Source organism: Curcuma longa, chromosome 14 (assembly GCF_044706935.1).
Source record: "Curcuma longa cultivar G26 ecotype Majalengka, Jawa Barat chromosome 14, ITB_CL_G26_1.1, whole genome shotgun sequence".
NCBI lineage: Eukaryota > Viridiplantae > Streptophyta > Magnoliopsida > Zingiberales > Zingiberaceae > Curcuma > Curcuma longa.
This window is the reverse complement of record NC_133874.1, coordinates 4,453,442-4,467,115: the sequence shown is the minus strand read 5'-3', so window position 1 is coordinate 4,467,115 and position 13,674 is coordinate 4,453,442. Positions and strand designations below refer to the sequence as shown.

General features: G+C 32.1%; 1 protein-coding gene across 1 annotated transcript; it reads left to right on the top strand.

Annotated features, from left to right (window-relative positions):
* Nucleotides 1–1,830: 1,830 nt before the first annotated feature.
* LOC141845472 (uncharacterized) lies at nucleotides 1,831–4,523 on the top strand (the record flags this gene model as incomplete). The annotated part of the gene is given in 4 exon segments (XM_074733526.1): nucleotides 1,831–2,516; nucleotides 2,593–2,641; nucleotides 2,736–2,827; nucleotides 4,448–4,523. Coding segments are annotated over 4 exon segments (309 nt in total), but the record flags the coding sequence as incomplete, so codon positions are not given.
* Between the last annotated feature and the right edge of the window lie 9,151 nt (nucleotides 4,524–13,674).

Below are 13,674 nucleotides of genomic sequence, written 5' to 3'. Positions count from 1 at the left end.
AAATTTTTTTTGAAAATCTAATCATTATTCTTTTAAGTCAGAATCTCCGCCATAACCTGACACATCCTCAGGGCCCTTTGTTAACCACAAAGCAATCTCCCTGTGTGTCTTAGGATTTGACTCAAATTAAAAGAATAATGGATAATAATTTTTGAAATATGATTTGAGATAGAGTGTTTTTAAAAACAAGTATTTTCAAAATAGATAGATTTTTGAAAACTACTTATTATCCTTTTTAAATTAGCATCTCCTCCTTAATTAGACACGTCCTCAGGGCCCTTTGTTAACCACAAAGCAAACTCCCCCGTGTGTCTTAGGGTTTGATCATAAATTAAAAGAATAATGTATAAAATAAATTTGAAAATAATTTTGTAGAAAATAATTTTTAAATAAATTTTACTCTTTCAATTTGGACCTTCCCCTAAATCTAGCACTTCCATAAGGCTTCTTGTTAACCACAAGGCAAACTCCCTAAGTGTCTTAGAGGTTAATTTAAATCAAATAGAGTAAATAATTTTATAATTTTCAAAGTATAATTTTATTTGAACTTTTAAGTTTGGACTACCCCTAAATCTGACACTCCCTTAGGGCTCCTTGTTGACCACAAGGCAATCTCCCTATGTGTCTTAGGGGTTGTTAAAGTTAAAAGAACAATTTATAATATATTTTGCCAAACAATAGTTTTCAAAAATAATTTTATAAATTTTAAAGTTTATTTTTAAGAGGTATTTTAAATATAAAGTCTTTCAAGAATGATCTCCCCCTAAACTAGACACTCTCTTAGGACATCCTTGTTGACCCCAAGAATTTTCTGCCTATGTGTCTTAGGGTTTTTAGACTTAGTGTTGACCTAGAGGTTTGTGTCTAATGTGTTGGCCGGTCAATCAAATTTTTAAATATATAATATTTTAAAAATAATAATATAGATACACCTAGCAAGCACGAATCTCAAGTAAATATCAAATTTTTAAAAATAATTTTTATAAAAGTATTTATAATAATTTTTGAAAGCCTTTTTTAAAAACATTATACTTTAATGTCCTTATCATCTCACCCATTCTAAGTGCCTCAGTACATGGCAAACAAGGGTTACCTTATAGGTTCTGTGAGACGAGTTATCAATTTTATCTTTATTAAATTTAAGTTAATTTCTAATGAATGTTTTACCTTGTGTTAGATTCAGGTTTAACTATCAATCAATTAAGTCCACATTTTAAAAATCAATTTTCAGGCAGTGGCGAGGCACAGGAGCCTTTTTGGATATCGGAACAACGACCACGTTTTAAGACAAAACTGATTTAAGAAATTATGACCTTAACCAATTTCTTGAGAAACTTTGGTCTAACTAGTCTAGAATGTGGCAAGGTAGCTTCGGTCAGTTTCACTTAGCTAAGCAGACCAAGCAAGGTACTCCTTACTCCACTTGACTACCTAGACCAAGCTTCCCTAACGTACTATCATCTCGCCCCACCCTAGTATTATGTTGCCAAGTGTCAACAATTTATGTGTCCTTAACTAACCGTCACTACTAAAAAATCACAGTTTTGCGGCAGTTATTTACCGGCGGTTTTTAAAACCGCCGCTATTGTCTTTTTTCCCGGCGGTTTGAATTAACCGCCGCAAAAATAAATTTTTAGCGGCGGTTTAAATTTGATTTGCGGCGGTTTAATGATTTGCGGCAGTTTAAAATGTTATTCACGGCGGTTTACAATTTAACCGCCGCTATATTTTATTTTCTCCGGCGGTTTACAATAACCGCCGTTATTTTCTAACCCTACCGACCCGTTAAATCGCTCCCTCTCGCCCGAACACGCCGCGGTTCAACTCTCCCCAACCCTAAACTTCACGCCGCGTCTCCCTGTCGCCCCGAACCCTACTTCCTGCGCCGCCGAACCTTCCACTCAGTTCGTGCAGAGACTTCGCCGCCGAGACTTCCTCTCCGGACGCCGCAGGTCCCTCTCGCCCGAACCCTAAACTTCCTCTCCGGCGTCCTGCGATTTCTTGCCGCCGTGCCTTCCACCCAGTCCGTGCAGAGACTTCGCCGCCGAGACTTCCTCTTCGGACGCCGCGGCTCCCTCTCGCACGAACCCTAAACTTCCTCTCCGGGTTCCTGCGATTGCTTGCCGCCGAGCCTTCCACCCAGCCCGTGCAGAGACTTCGCCGCCGAGTCTTTGTTGCTATAGTTGTGGACTGTTGTTATCATTCTTTTTCACTTCACTGTCAACTAAGATTTTTCTAATCATTTTTAGATATAGTTAATACGTCCCAATTTTGTATAATTCTTAATGGACATCCAAATGATATCAAAGAAGTTCACTGTTCTTTCATTCAGATAAGCTAAGTTGTGTCTTGATATTGTTTCAAGCATGTATTTTTCATCCTCTCTCCAGTGCGAAGTACTTTAACACTTTCATGTAATGGTTAATGTGTAGGTATATCACATATGCCAAAGAGGAAGAAGCAGTGCGATGCATACAAGCAGCGCACAATTATGTTTTAGAAGGTAAAACCTTGAGGTAAGCACATAACCTGACCTCTGATTTCTTGAAATTATTGCTTGGAATTCTTATTCTATTTACTTGATTTTCTTAGAGCATGCTTTGGTACCACAAAATATTGCCGTGCATGGTTGAGGAACTTGGTATGTAGCATCTCCTCTTGTCCTCTCACAGGTTACGTATTTATCTGCTCGTCTATTTGCAGGATTTTATAAGCTGAGTTTGTTTTTGATTCAGACCTGCAGCAATCCCGATTGTCTGTATTTACATGACATAGGGAGCCAGGAGGACAGCTTTACAAAAGATGAGACAATTTCAGCATATACTAGGTATTTCTCCCTCAAAGTTTGCATGAACTTTAAAATCTTTACCTCTCAGTATAAAGATGCAATTGTGTGTTGTGATCGAACCCTTGTGTTTATTGAATGTGTATCTTACTACAACATGCATCATTAATCACTCAATTGATAGGATATGTGTAGTAGTTGATGTATGGAGTCATTACAAAAAGGGTGGTTTGGTGTATGAAGCTCTCATCAATTCAGGGTCTTGGAGAAGGGTCGGACCATGTTAGGTCTATTTTATACAACCTTATCCTGATTGTAAGAGGCTGATTCCGCAACTCAAACCTGAACCTGTGACCACAAGGTTACACGACAGGAACTTTTTCATTGCCTTCATTTTTCATTGCAGCCCTAATTACTTTATATATCAAACAGGTTAAGCAATTAGTTATCTTTGCAACTGCTTTCATTCTAACCTCTTTTTTTTTTTTTGCCTTCATTTCTTAATCGGCTTCTGGTTTTTGGAATTAGCATGAATTAGTTAATTCTGTTCAGCATCAGCCTGTCTGTTCTGGTCTTAATTTCAATTATCTTCCGATCTTCAAGTGAAGAATCCTGTTAAGTTCTATTCTCTTTCTTATATCTTGAATTTTTGTATCAAATTTCTACAGGTTATATTGGTAGATCATCATTGAGCCATAAGCAACTTGGTGGATCACTTGGTTTAACCATGTGAATTTAATAATCTGTCTATTGTGACCACACATTGTATGAAAGGGGTTATAAGGTAGTAGATTGTCATCCTCAGGGATTCAGATCCAGTACATATCCTGGTTTAGATGCATGAGCAAGACTGTAAAGTGATAAACAGAGTTGTATGTGCCTATATGTGCTAGCCATTGATTTACCGTTTGATTTGACAATGGTCCTCAATAGCTAGTCTGCCTTTAATCGTACCTATTAGTCCTTGTATACACTAACTAATATCTAGATATAGTGTTTTGAGGTAAAATTCGAAATATAGAATGATTGTCAACCTTTCAATGATATGCCACCTAGTTCAATTCTCCTGTGTGCCTGCTATTTTACCTTCAAACAAACTTTTGTATGCATCATCCTTAGTTTTTAATGGTCAGTATTCACAATTAGGGTAGTCGAGGAGGAAATGTAGGATATCAGTGTTTTTTCTAGTATCATATGGCTTATGAGATGTTAAAGACTGATTAGGTACATTTCATGTGTTAATTCTACATCAATTCTATATCAAGGTAATTTGGCACTCTTTGCATTGGCTATTAGTTATTGCTGCCTGCTAACTCTAAGAATACATTTATTTACACTATATTATTGTATCAACCTGTCAAGTCATACTTGAGTACCTACATTATTGTATCAACCTGTTAACTCATACTTGAGTGCCTATTGATTATTGAGGGCCATACTAAGAATACACTGAAAATATTCAATTGTATAAATGAGCATCTACTTGTGTTTTACCATGGGTCCTTTACATAAATTAGAGGCAAGCCAACTACTTCCTTTGTTTTTTCATTTTGAGCATACTTTTTTTTGTTTCACTCGCACTCTAGTGGCTGTTTATAAACTTTTTTTTTCCTATTACTGTACTTAATAATCCATGAACTAGTTTAACTTATGCCATTGCAGGGGTAGGGTTCCGCAAACTACTTTAAACAATTCACAGCGACGGTCTGGAAATTTGTTGCCTCCTCCAGTAGATGACGTCAGCATTAATGGAGCAGGCTCAGACAAGCTTCCAGTCAAAGGTTCCTGTAATGTAAGCAAAAATAGTCTTCAGTAGTAGATGCACTTGTTGCTATCTTCCAGTCAAAGGTTCCTGTAATGTAAGCAAATAGTTCCTGTAACTAGATTTGTTGTGTGTATCACTTTGGTTCCTTATTTGCAATGGTTCCGTAGAGGTTATAGTTTGTCTAAGTGAAATATTGAATCAAACTTTAGGCCAGCTTTGTGTTGTCTGTATGCCTTTTTTTTATGTACATAATTTTGTGTAGTATTGAATCTAGCATGAGTGACAAGATTTAGTTTGTCTTTTCTAATTTTTTTTTTGTACTTGTGCAGACATGCCTACTTTACATGTTTGAAGAGCGCTCCAGATGACTACTTTTCAAAAAACAACGAATTTGCAACCTGGTTGAAGGAAAAGAGAGGGATCTATTTCTAGGATTTGACATCTGAGAAAGCTAGAGAGATTTCTCAGTTTTTTTGTAACCAAACAAAGTTTCAGTTTTTTTGTAACCTAAATTCATTGTATTTGACATCTGACAACTTTGATATCCATGTGTAATGATTGATATTTGTTTACTAGTTTTGTAAGAAATTAATGCAAGTAAAATTTTCTATTTATTACAATTTTTGGTTTAATTTTTGTATTTATTTATAAAAACTATCGCGGGCTGAAAAATACACTCAAAGCTTAAACTGCCGGGAAATTATTTTGTTTTAGCAAACCGCCGGGAAACCATTTCGCGGCAGTTTTAGCAAACCGCCGGGAAACCATTTCGCGGCAGTTTTAGCAAACCGCCGGGAAATATTTCGAACCGCCGCAAAAACAACCGCCGGGAAATATTTAGAACCGCCGCAAAAACAACCACCGGGAAATATTTCGAACCGCCGCAAAAACAACCGCCGGGAAATCTATTTTAGTGGCGGTTATTCCAGCGGTTCTCTAAAACCGCCGCTAAATGGTTTAACGACACCGGTATCAGCGGCGGTTTGGTAAACCGCCGGGAAATGATTTTGCGGCGGTTCCAAACCGCCGCTAAACGAATTTTAAACCGCCGGGAAATCCTTTTTTTCTTGTAGTGTTATTTAAATTGTCTATGTATTCTTTTAGGGTATAGAAGAATCAAAGCCTATGTAGTTCATATATCTTTTTATTCTTGTTATCTTAGTAAGTGATATTTTATTCACGTCTATTTTTCATTCCCATAGTATTAGTTCCTTACGTATGAAACTCTTCTACCTCTTCATATGAAAGTTGCATTCCTTGTATCTTGTTGCAGCTCAGGAGACAAAGTAGATCGTCTTTCATTCAATATATTATCTTAGGAATTCAACGTCTGCTCTACAACAATGGTTGACACAAGCTAGAATTTCTTTTGCTATGATGGAGATGATAGGAAAACTTTGGATTTTCTGCGACCACCATCGTAGAATATTGAAATTCAACTCACTGTTTGTTTCACTAAAATCAAAAGAAGTTATAAAATAATTCTCAAATTCCTATCTGGAATGTGAGAGATAGGAATATGAGGATTCCTGTGGATGTTTTATCCTTTTTTAATAAAAGTTATGCTTTTGTAAGTTTTAAATTATTACTACCATTAATATTTTATGTTTCGAAGACATTAGTTTCTAATTCATATTTTAATATGAAATCCTTATAAATATCATATAAATTAAATCTAGTATTTTCTACAATATTTGCCTGAATAGGAGAAAAATAATCTTTAAATAGAATTAAAGCATTATAATATATAACTAAAATTCTATGTAAAACATCTAATTTAAATCTAGGGTCTAAAGCAAATGCAATTAAATAAATATCAAGAATGTGATAAAAATATTTTTTTAATTTTGCTTTCATTGCTAATACGTAAGGAGATAAAAATTCATTCGTAACATATTCATTTAAAATTAAAGCTATGTTACAAAAATTCAAATTTAATTTAGGTAATTTAAGTAGGTCAAATGAGTATAGAAATTTAAATTTTTATCGTAGAATTCAAACTTCAGAAGTAAAACAAGCTTTAAATGGGATGCAAAATGGAAAATGGATTAGATGATATTCCGATAGAGATATGGAAGTGTTGAGAGAAATATGGTATTGAATAACTTACAAGAATATTCAACCTGATATTAAAAACTAACAAAAATGTCTGATTAGTGGAGGGTAAGTACTCTAGTTTCTTTATATAGAAATAAAAGAGATGTACAAAATTGTACAAACTATAGGGGTATTAAACTAATGAGTCATGCCATAAAATTTTAGGAAAGAAGAATAGAAAACAGAATACAAAAGAAGACTACGGTGATCGAAAATCAATTTGGATTTATGTTTGGAAGGTCAACAATAAAAGCTATACATCTTCTCAGGCAATTAATTGAAAAGTATCGAAAACAGAAGTAATTCTTACCTATGGTATTTGTCGACTTAGAAAAAACTTATGATAGAGTTTCAAGAGAAATTATATGGAGAATTCTAGAAAATAGAGATGTTAGTATAACGTATATTAAACAAATTAGGGATATGTATAAAGAAGTAATGACAAGAGTGAAGACTTCAGGCGAATTAACTGAAGCGTTTCTCATAAAGATAGGGTTACATTAAGGATCAATACTAAGTTCCTATCGTTTTACATTAATCATGGACGAATTCACTAGACATATCTAAGATATGGTACTGTGGTACATGTTTGCAGATGATATTATTTTGGTAATGAAACACGTGAAGGAATAAATGTTAAACTCAAATCTTAGCGGGAAACGTTAGAAGTGAAGGGTTTTAGATTTAATAGAATAAAGACAGAATATATGAAATTTAAATTTAAAATATTAGACGTAAGGAGATAGTTATTAAGATAGGAGATGACGAGTTGTTTTTAAGTACTTAGGATCATTTTTTTAAAAGGATAGAGGGATTGAGAGAGATATTTTACATAAAATACAAGCAAGATGATTGAAATGTAGGAGAACATTAGGTGTTTTGTGTGATCGTAAAATACCTCTAAAATTTAAAGAAAAATTTTATAAAATAACGGTTAGATTCGCTATGTTATATAGAGCTGAATGCTATACATGACTCGAACACATGAATAGAAGATGAGAACTGCAAAAATGAGGATGTTAAAGTGGATGTGGGACATACAAGAATATATAGCATAAAAAATAAAATATTAGAAATAAAGTTAAGGTTGTACCTATTGAGGAAAAACTCTATAAGACACATTTAAGATGGTATGGATATGCACTATACGATCAATGAATGCTTTAGTTAGACGATATAAACCTATAACAAATGTGCACATCAAACGAGAAAGAGGAATATTAAAAAAGACTTGGTTAACAATAATAAAATAAGATAAAATTTATTTAAATATAAATGATGATATAATAAGGAATAAAGCGCAATGATATAGAAGGATTCATATAGTCAGCCCCAATAAGGTTTGGTTGTTGTTGTTACAAAAATTCATCATAATTAAATTAGAAGTAGGATAATAAACATTGGAGAGTTGTACATTTATATTATTAAATATTTTTAAAATTTCACAAATACTACTATATATATATTCCATTGGTTTGAACATAAATATATTAGTATTATTAGTATTTTGTATAAAAATAAGTAAAATAATTCTCTATAGTGAAATGAATATGTGTTGAATTCCAACGCGTTAGTACATCACATGAAATTTTTTTAGGTTTTATTCTATTAATTTTACAAAATCTATCCTATTGTTTCATTATATAAGGAGGTGACTATAAATAAGAAATAACATTTTTAATTAGTTTAATTTGATTTTTAAAATTTTTTAATCTATCTTAAACGCATAAATTTAAGTTCGTCAACACTTACAGTATTAGAATTAACATTATCAAATGATATTGAAAATATTTTAGAAATTAATCTATATTCTTCTGAATTAAGCATAATAATTATTGATGTTGTGTGTAGTGTGCGCTTCATCAAAAACTAGATATGCTAATAAACGTTTTTGAATTGTCTAGCAGTTGTCAATCCAATAACGAGTTATACTCATATATGAATGAGTTTGTCAATGGTCACTTCAAATATTAGAACATAAAGATATTTTATTATTTAATCTACTAAACTCTTCAATTAATTTTTTTATTGCCTTACTAATTTTTTAATCATATGAGTAAGTGTAGTTTGAGAAACATATTTAGTAGATGAGTTAGTGATTCTTGATAAACATTTTCAAATGTGTATTTAAACTTAAAACTAAAAGAAAATATTCCTATAGAAATAAACTTAGCTGATAATTCTCTAAGAAGACTATGGTGATCGAAAATCAATTTGGATTTATGTTTGGAAGGTCAACAATAAAAGCTATACATCTTCTCAGGCAATTAATTGAAAAGTATCGAAAACAGAAGTAATTCTTACCTATGGTATTTGTCGACTTAGAAAAAACTTATGATAGAGTTTCAAGAGAAATTATATGGAGAATTCTAGAAAATAGAGATGTTAGTATAACGTATATTAAACAAATTAGGGATATGTATAAAGAAGTAATGACAAGAGTGAAGACTTCAGGCGAATTAACTGAAGCGTTTCTCATAAAAATAGCGTTACATTAAGGATCAATACTAAGTTCCTATCGTTTTACATTAATCATGGACGAATTCACTAGACATATCTAAGATATGGTACTGTGGTACATGTTTGCAGATGATATTATTTTGGTAATGAAACACGTGAAGGAATAAATGTTAAACTCAAATCTTAGCGGGAAACGTTAGAAGTGAAGGGTTTTAGATTTAATAGAATAAAGACAGCATATATGAAATTTAAATTTAAAATATTAGACGTAAGGAGATAATTATTAAGATAGGAGATGACGAGTTGTTTTTAAGTACTTAGGATCATTTTTTTAAAAGGATAGAGGGTTTGAGAGAGATATTTTACATAAAATACAAGCAAGATGATTGAAATGTAGGAGAACATTAGGTGTTTTGTGTGATCGTAAAATACCTCTAAAATTTAAAGAAAAATTTTATAAAATAACGGTTAGATTCGCTATGTTATATAGAGCTGAATGTTAGACATGACTCGAACACATGAATAGAAGATGAGAACTGCAAAAATGAGGATGTTAAAGTGGATGTGGGACATACAAGAATATATAGCATAAAAAATAAAATATTAGAAATAAAGTTAAGGTTGTACCTATTGAGGAAAAACTCCATAAGACACATTTAAGATGGTATGGATATGCACTATACGATCAATGAATGCTTTAGTTAGACGATATAAACCTATAACAAATGTGCGTATCAAACGAGAAAGAGGAATATTAAAAAAGACTTGGTTAACAATAATAAAATAAGATAAAATTTATTTAAATATAAATGATGATATAATAAGGAATAAAGCGCAATGATATAGAAGGATTCATATAGTCAGCCCCAATAAGGTTTGGTTGTTGTTGTTACAAAAATTCATCATAATTAAATTAGAAGTAGGATAATAAACATTGAGAGTTGTACAGTTATATTATTAAATATTTTTAAAATTTCACAAATACTACTATATATATATTCCATTGGTTTGAACATAAATATATTAGTATTATTAGTATTTTGTATAAAAATAAGTAAAATAATTCTCTATAGTGAAATGAATATGTGTTGAATTCCAACGCGTTAGTACATCACATGAAATTTTTTTAGGTTTTATTCTATTAATTTTACAAAATCTATCCTATTGTTTCATTATATAAGGAGGTGACTATAAATAAGAAATAACATTTTTAATTAGTTTAATTTGATTTTTAAAATTTTTTAATCTATCTTAAACGCATAAATTTAAGTTCGTTAACACTTACAGTATTAGAATTAACATTATCAAATGATATTGAAAATATTTTAGAAATTAATCTATATTCTTCTGAATTAAGCATAATAATTATTGATGTTGTGTGTAGTGTGCGCTTCATCAAAAACTAGATATGCTAATAAACGTTTTTGAATTGTCTAGCAGTTGTCAATCCAATAACGAGTTATACTCATATATGAATGAGTTTGTCAATGGTCACTCCAAATATTAGAACATAAAGATATTTTATTATTTAATCTACTAAACTCTTCAATTAATTTTTTTATTGCCTTACTAATTTTTTAATCATAGGAGTAAGTGTAGTTTGAGAAACATATTTAGTAGATGAGTTAGTGATTCTTGATAAACATTTTCAAATGTGTATTTAAACTTAAAACTAAAAGAAAATATTCCTATAGAAATAAACTTAGCTGATAATTCTCTTAATTTATTATTAAAATATTTAAATAAACTTGAATCAGTATCTTCACTAGTTGATGAAAATCTAGACATTTATGTTTGAGAACGTTTGATTCCAAATTCTGTCGAGTACTTCGTTTCAACGTGTTATTTCAATGACCCATAATTGTAGCTCAATTAGAATTTATAGGAGACTTTGCAATACTTACATTTGTACGTAATTTTCCAGATAAAAGATTGATTTTCTCAAAATCTTTAGTAAAAATAGACAAGTTTAAAGGTAGTATAGTATCCCGAACCTTAAAAGTTTCGGTATTTCCTTGTGTCTCAGCTGTCGGAAGTTGCTTTGGTTCATCATCAATAAATTGAATGCCGTCAAGATCGACATTTGGAGTGACTATTTTTTTATCCTTTCGAGACCGAGATGAATCTTCTTCCATTATAATTGGAGAATTGAAGTTGAAAGTGATCATGATTTCGGAACTCAGAAATAAGAGTAGAGAAGATAATATGAAAACAATGAAATATGAGCAGCTTATTTATACATTTTGGATAATAATCGTCACTAAATCGTAGTCATTGATAAAAGAATGATCAAATAATCTTAACCATTAAAAAAAGACGACAACAATAATAATCAAATCTTATTGCACTAGGTGTCATCGATAAAAATAATAATAATAAAAAACCCCAAGATCGCCGTTTTAGTTTTTTTTAAAGTTTTGATTGTTGGATTAATCGACATTTAAAGTTTTATTTTATTTTTTGTTTTTTAAAAAGTTATTTTTTAAAAATAGTCAGAATCGCTAGTTAACTTCGCCCATGACGAATTCAAGACACATTCGAGACACAGTACTGTGGTGTATGTTGTTTGTTGATATTGTTTTGGTAGATGAGATACGTGAAGGAGTCAATGCTAAACTAGAATCTTGACGAGACACACTAGAAATGAAAGGTTTAAAGCTTAATAGAGTAAAAACAGAATATATAAAATTTAAGTTTAACAATATTAGACGTAATGAGACAATTGTTAAGATAAGAGATAACGAATTGTTTAAAACTGAGAGTTTTAAGTATTTATGGTCATTTTTGCAAGACGATGGAGAGATTGAGAAAGATGTTTTACATAGAATATAAGCAGGATGATTGAAATGGAGGAGAGAGGAGAGCGTCGGGTGTTTTATATGATTGTAAAGTTTTTCTACAACTTAAAAGGAAATTTTACAAAATAGTGGTTAGATCTGTTATGCTATACGACGCTGAATGTTAGGTTATGACTCGAGCAGATGAGTAGAAGATGAGAGTTGCAGAGATAAGGATGTTAAGATGAATGTATGGACATACGTGGATGGACAGAATAAGAAATGCGAGCATTAGAAAGAAAGTCGGAGTTGCGTCTATTAAGGGAAAACTCCGAAAGACACGTTTAAAATGGTACATATATGTATTTAGACGACTAATAAATGTTCCAGTTAGGCGATGTGAAACTAAGTATATCAAATAGGGAAGAGGTAGATTAAAAAAGACTTGGTTAGCAACAATAAAACAAAATAAAATTTATTTAAGTATAGATAATGATATAGTAGGGGATAGAGTCCAATGGCGTAAAAAGATCCATATAGTCAATCCCATTTAGTGGGATAATGCTTGGTTGTTGTAGTAGTAGTAGTCGGAACCGCTGGTTAATCCAACTATCAAAAATAATAAAAAAACTGAACTGGGGTCGGTTTTGGTTCAGATCCGATCTGTGGTCGGGTCTACATTGATGTAGTGTTGTCAAGATGTGCTCCAACGATGCCATCGTTAGAAGTTGGTCTCCCATGAGGTTCGACGAAAATTTGACTTAAGGCAACTGTCATGGGCATGTGGCAACTGCCCATGACAGTTTTTGCCGGCCCTTACAAAGCCCTCTTTTGGGATTCAATAAAAGGGAAAAAGTTTAATGTATGAATTACATATTAGAGAGAAAATACATCATTGAAAGCAGAGAATACTTGGAATTGGAATAGCAAACACACATGTGGTTGTCCCTCAACAATTCTGTTGTTTGATTAGTATCACATTTGACACTCTGCACCTAAAGGTAGAATGTGAAATTGTGCAAATGCTGAGTGACTCCCATATTTGAGATAAACACCAGAACCGTACATATATGGATCACATTCTGAAGGTCTAGGCAACATATCAAATCATTTTACATGTTGAATCCGACTCAGATGATCATTAATCTATCAATTTTCTCAGCATGCTATGTGATGGTCAGTTTGAATCATATAGCATGATGCATTGCAATAGCAAAATGATAATCATGTTAACTAATGACAAATATGTATGATCAATAGTAGTGATGCATATGATCGTACAATAGACGTGGATAACTTGTAAATCACTATGACATGATAACAAGTGTAAGTATAATATCTATGACTCAAGGAAGTAATTGAGCCAATATAAAGAATTTCCTCGTCTGGTTTGGTTTCTCAAGAACTCAACCATCTGGATTTAATTCAACTCTACACATAACCAGCTCTGCTTAGTTTTGACTTCAAACCAAACCCTATATCAAAACTTACAATTACCAATGATCTCTTAAACTTGGTTCAAATCCTCCCTCTCATGAGTTATTGACATCCAATGGTGCAACTTACATTCATATGCACCTTAACCTCACAGCAATATAACATATAATTACAGCAACCACCCTGGGCCAAACCTAGTCCTTATTGTCTATTAGTTCCTTATCTGATCCACTTACTACCCCCTTCCCCAATTGTGATGAAGATTGCCAACTCTTCTACAATATGTAATAAATGCCAAACCCCAATACAAGTCACAAACTTAATTGTTATTGGTTTGATGATGTGCTATGGAT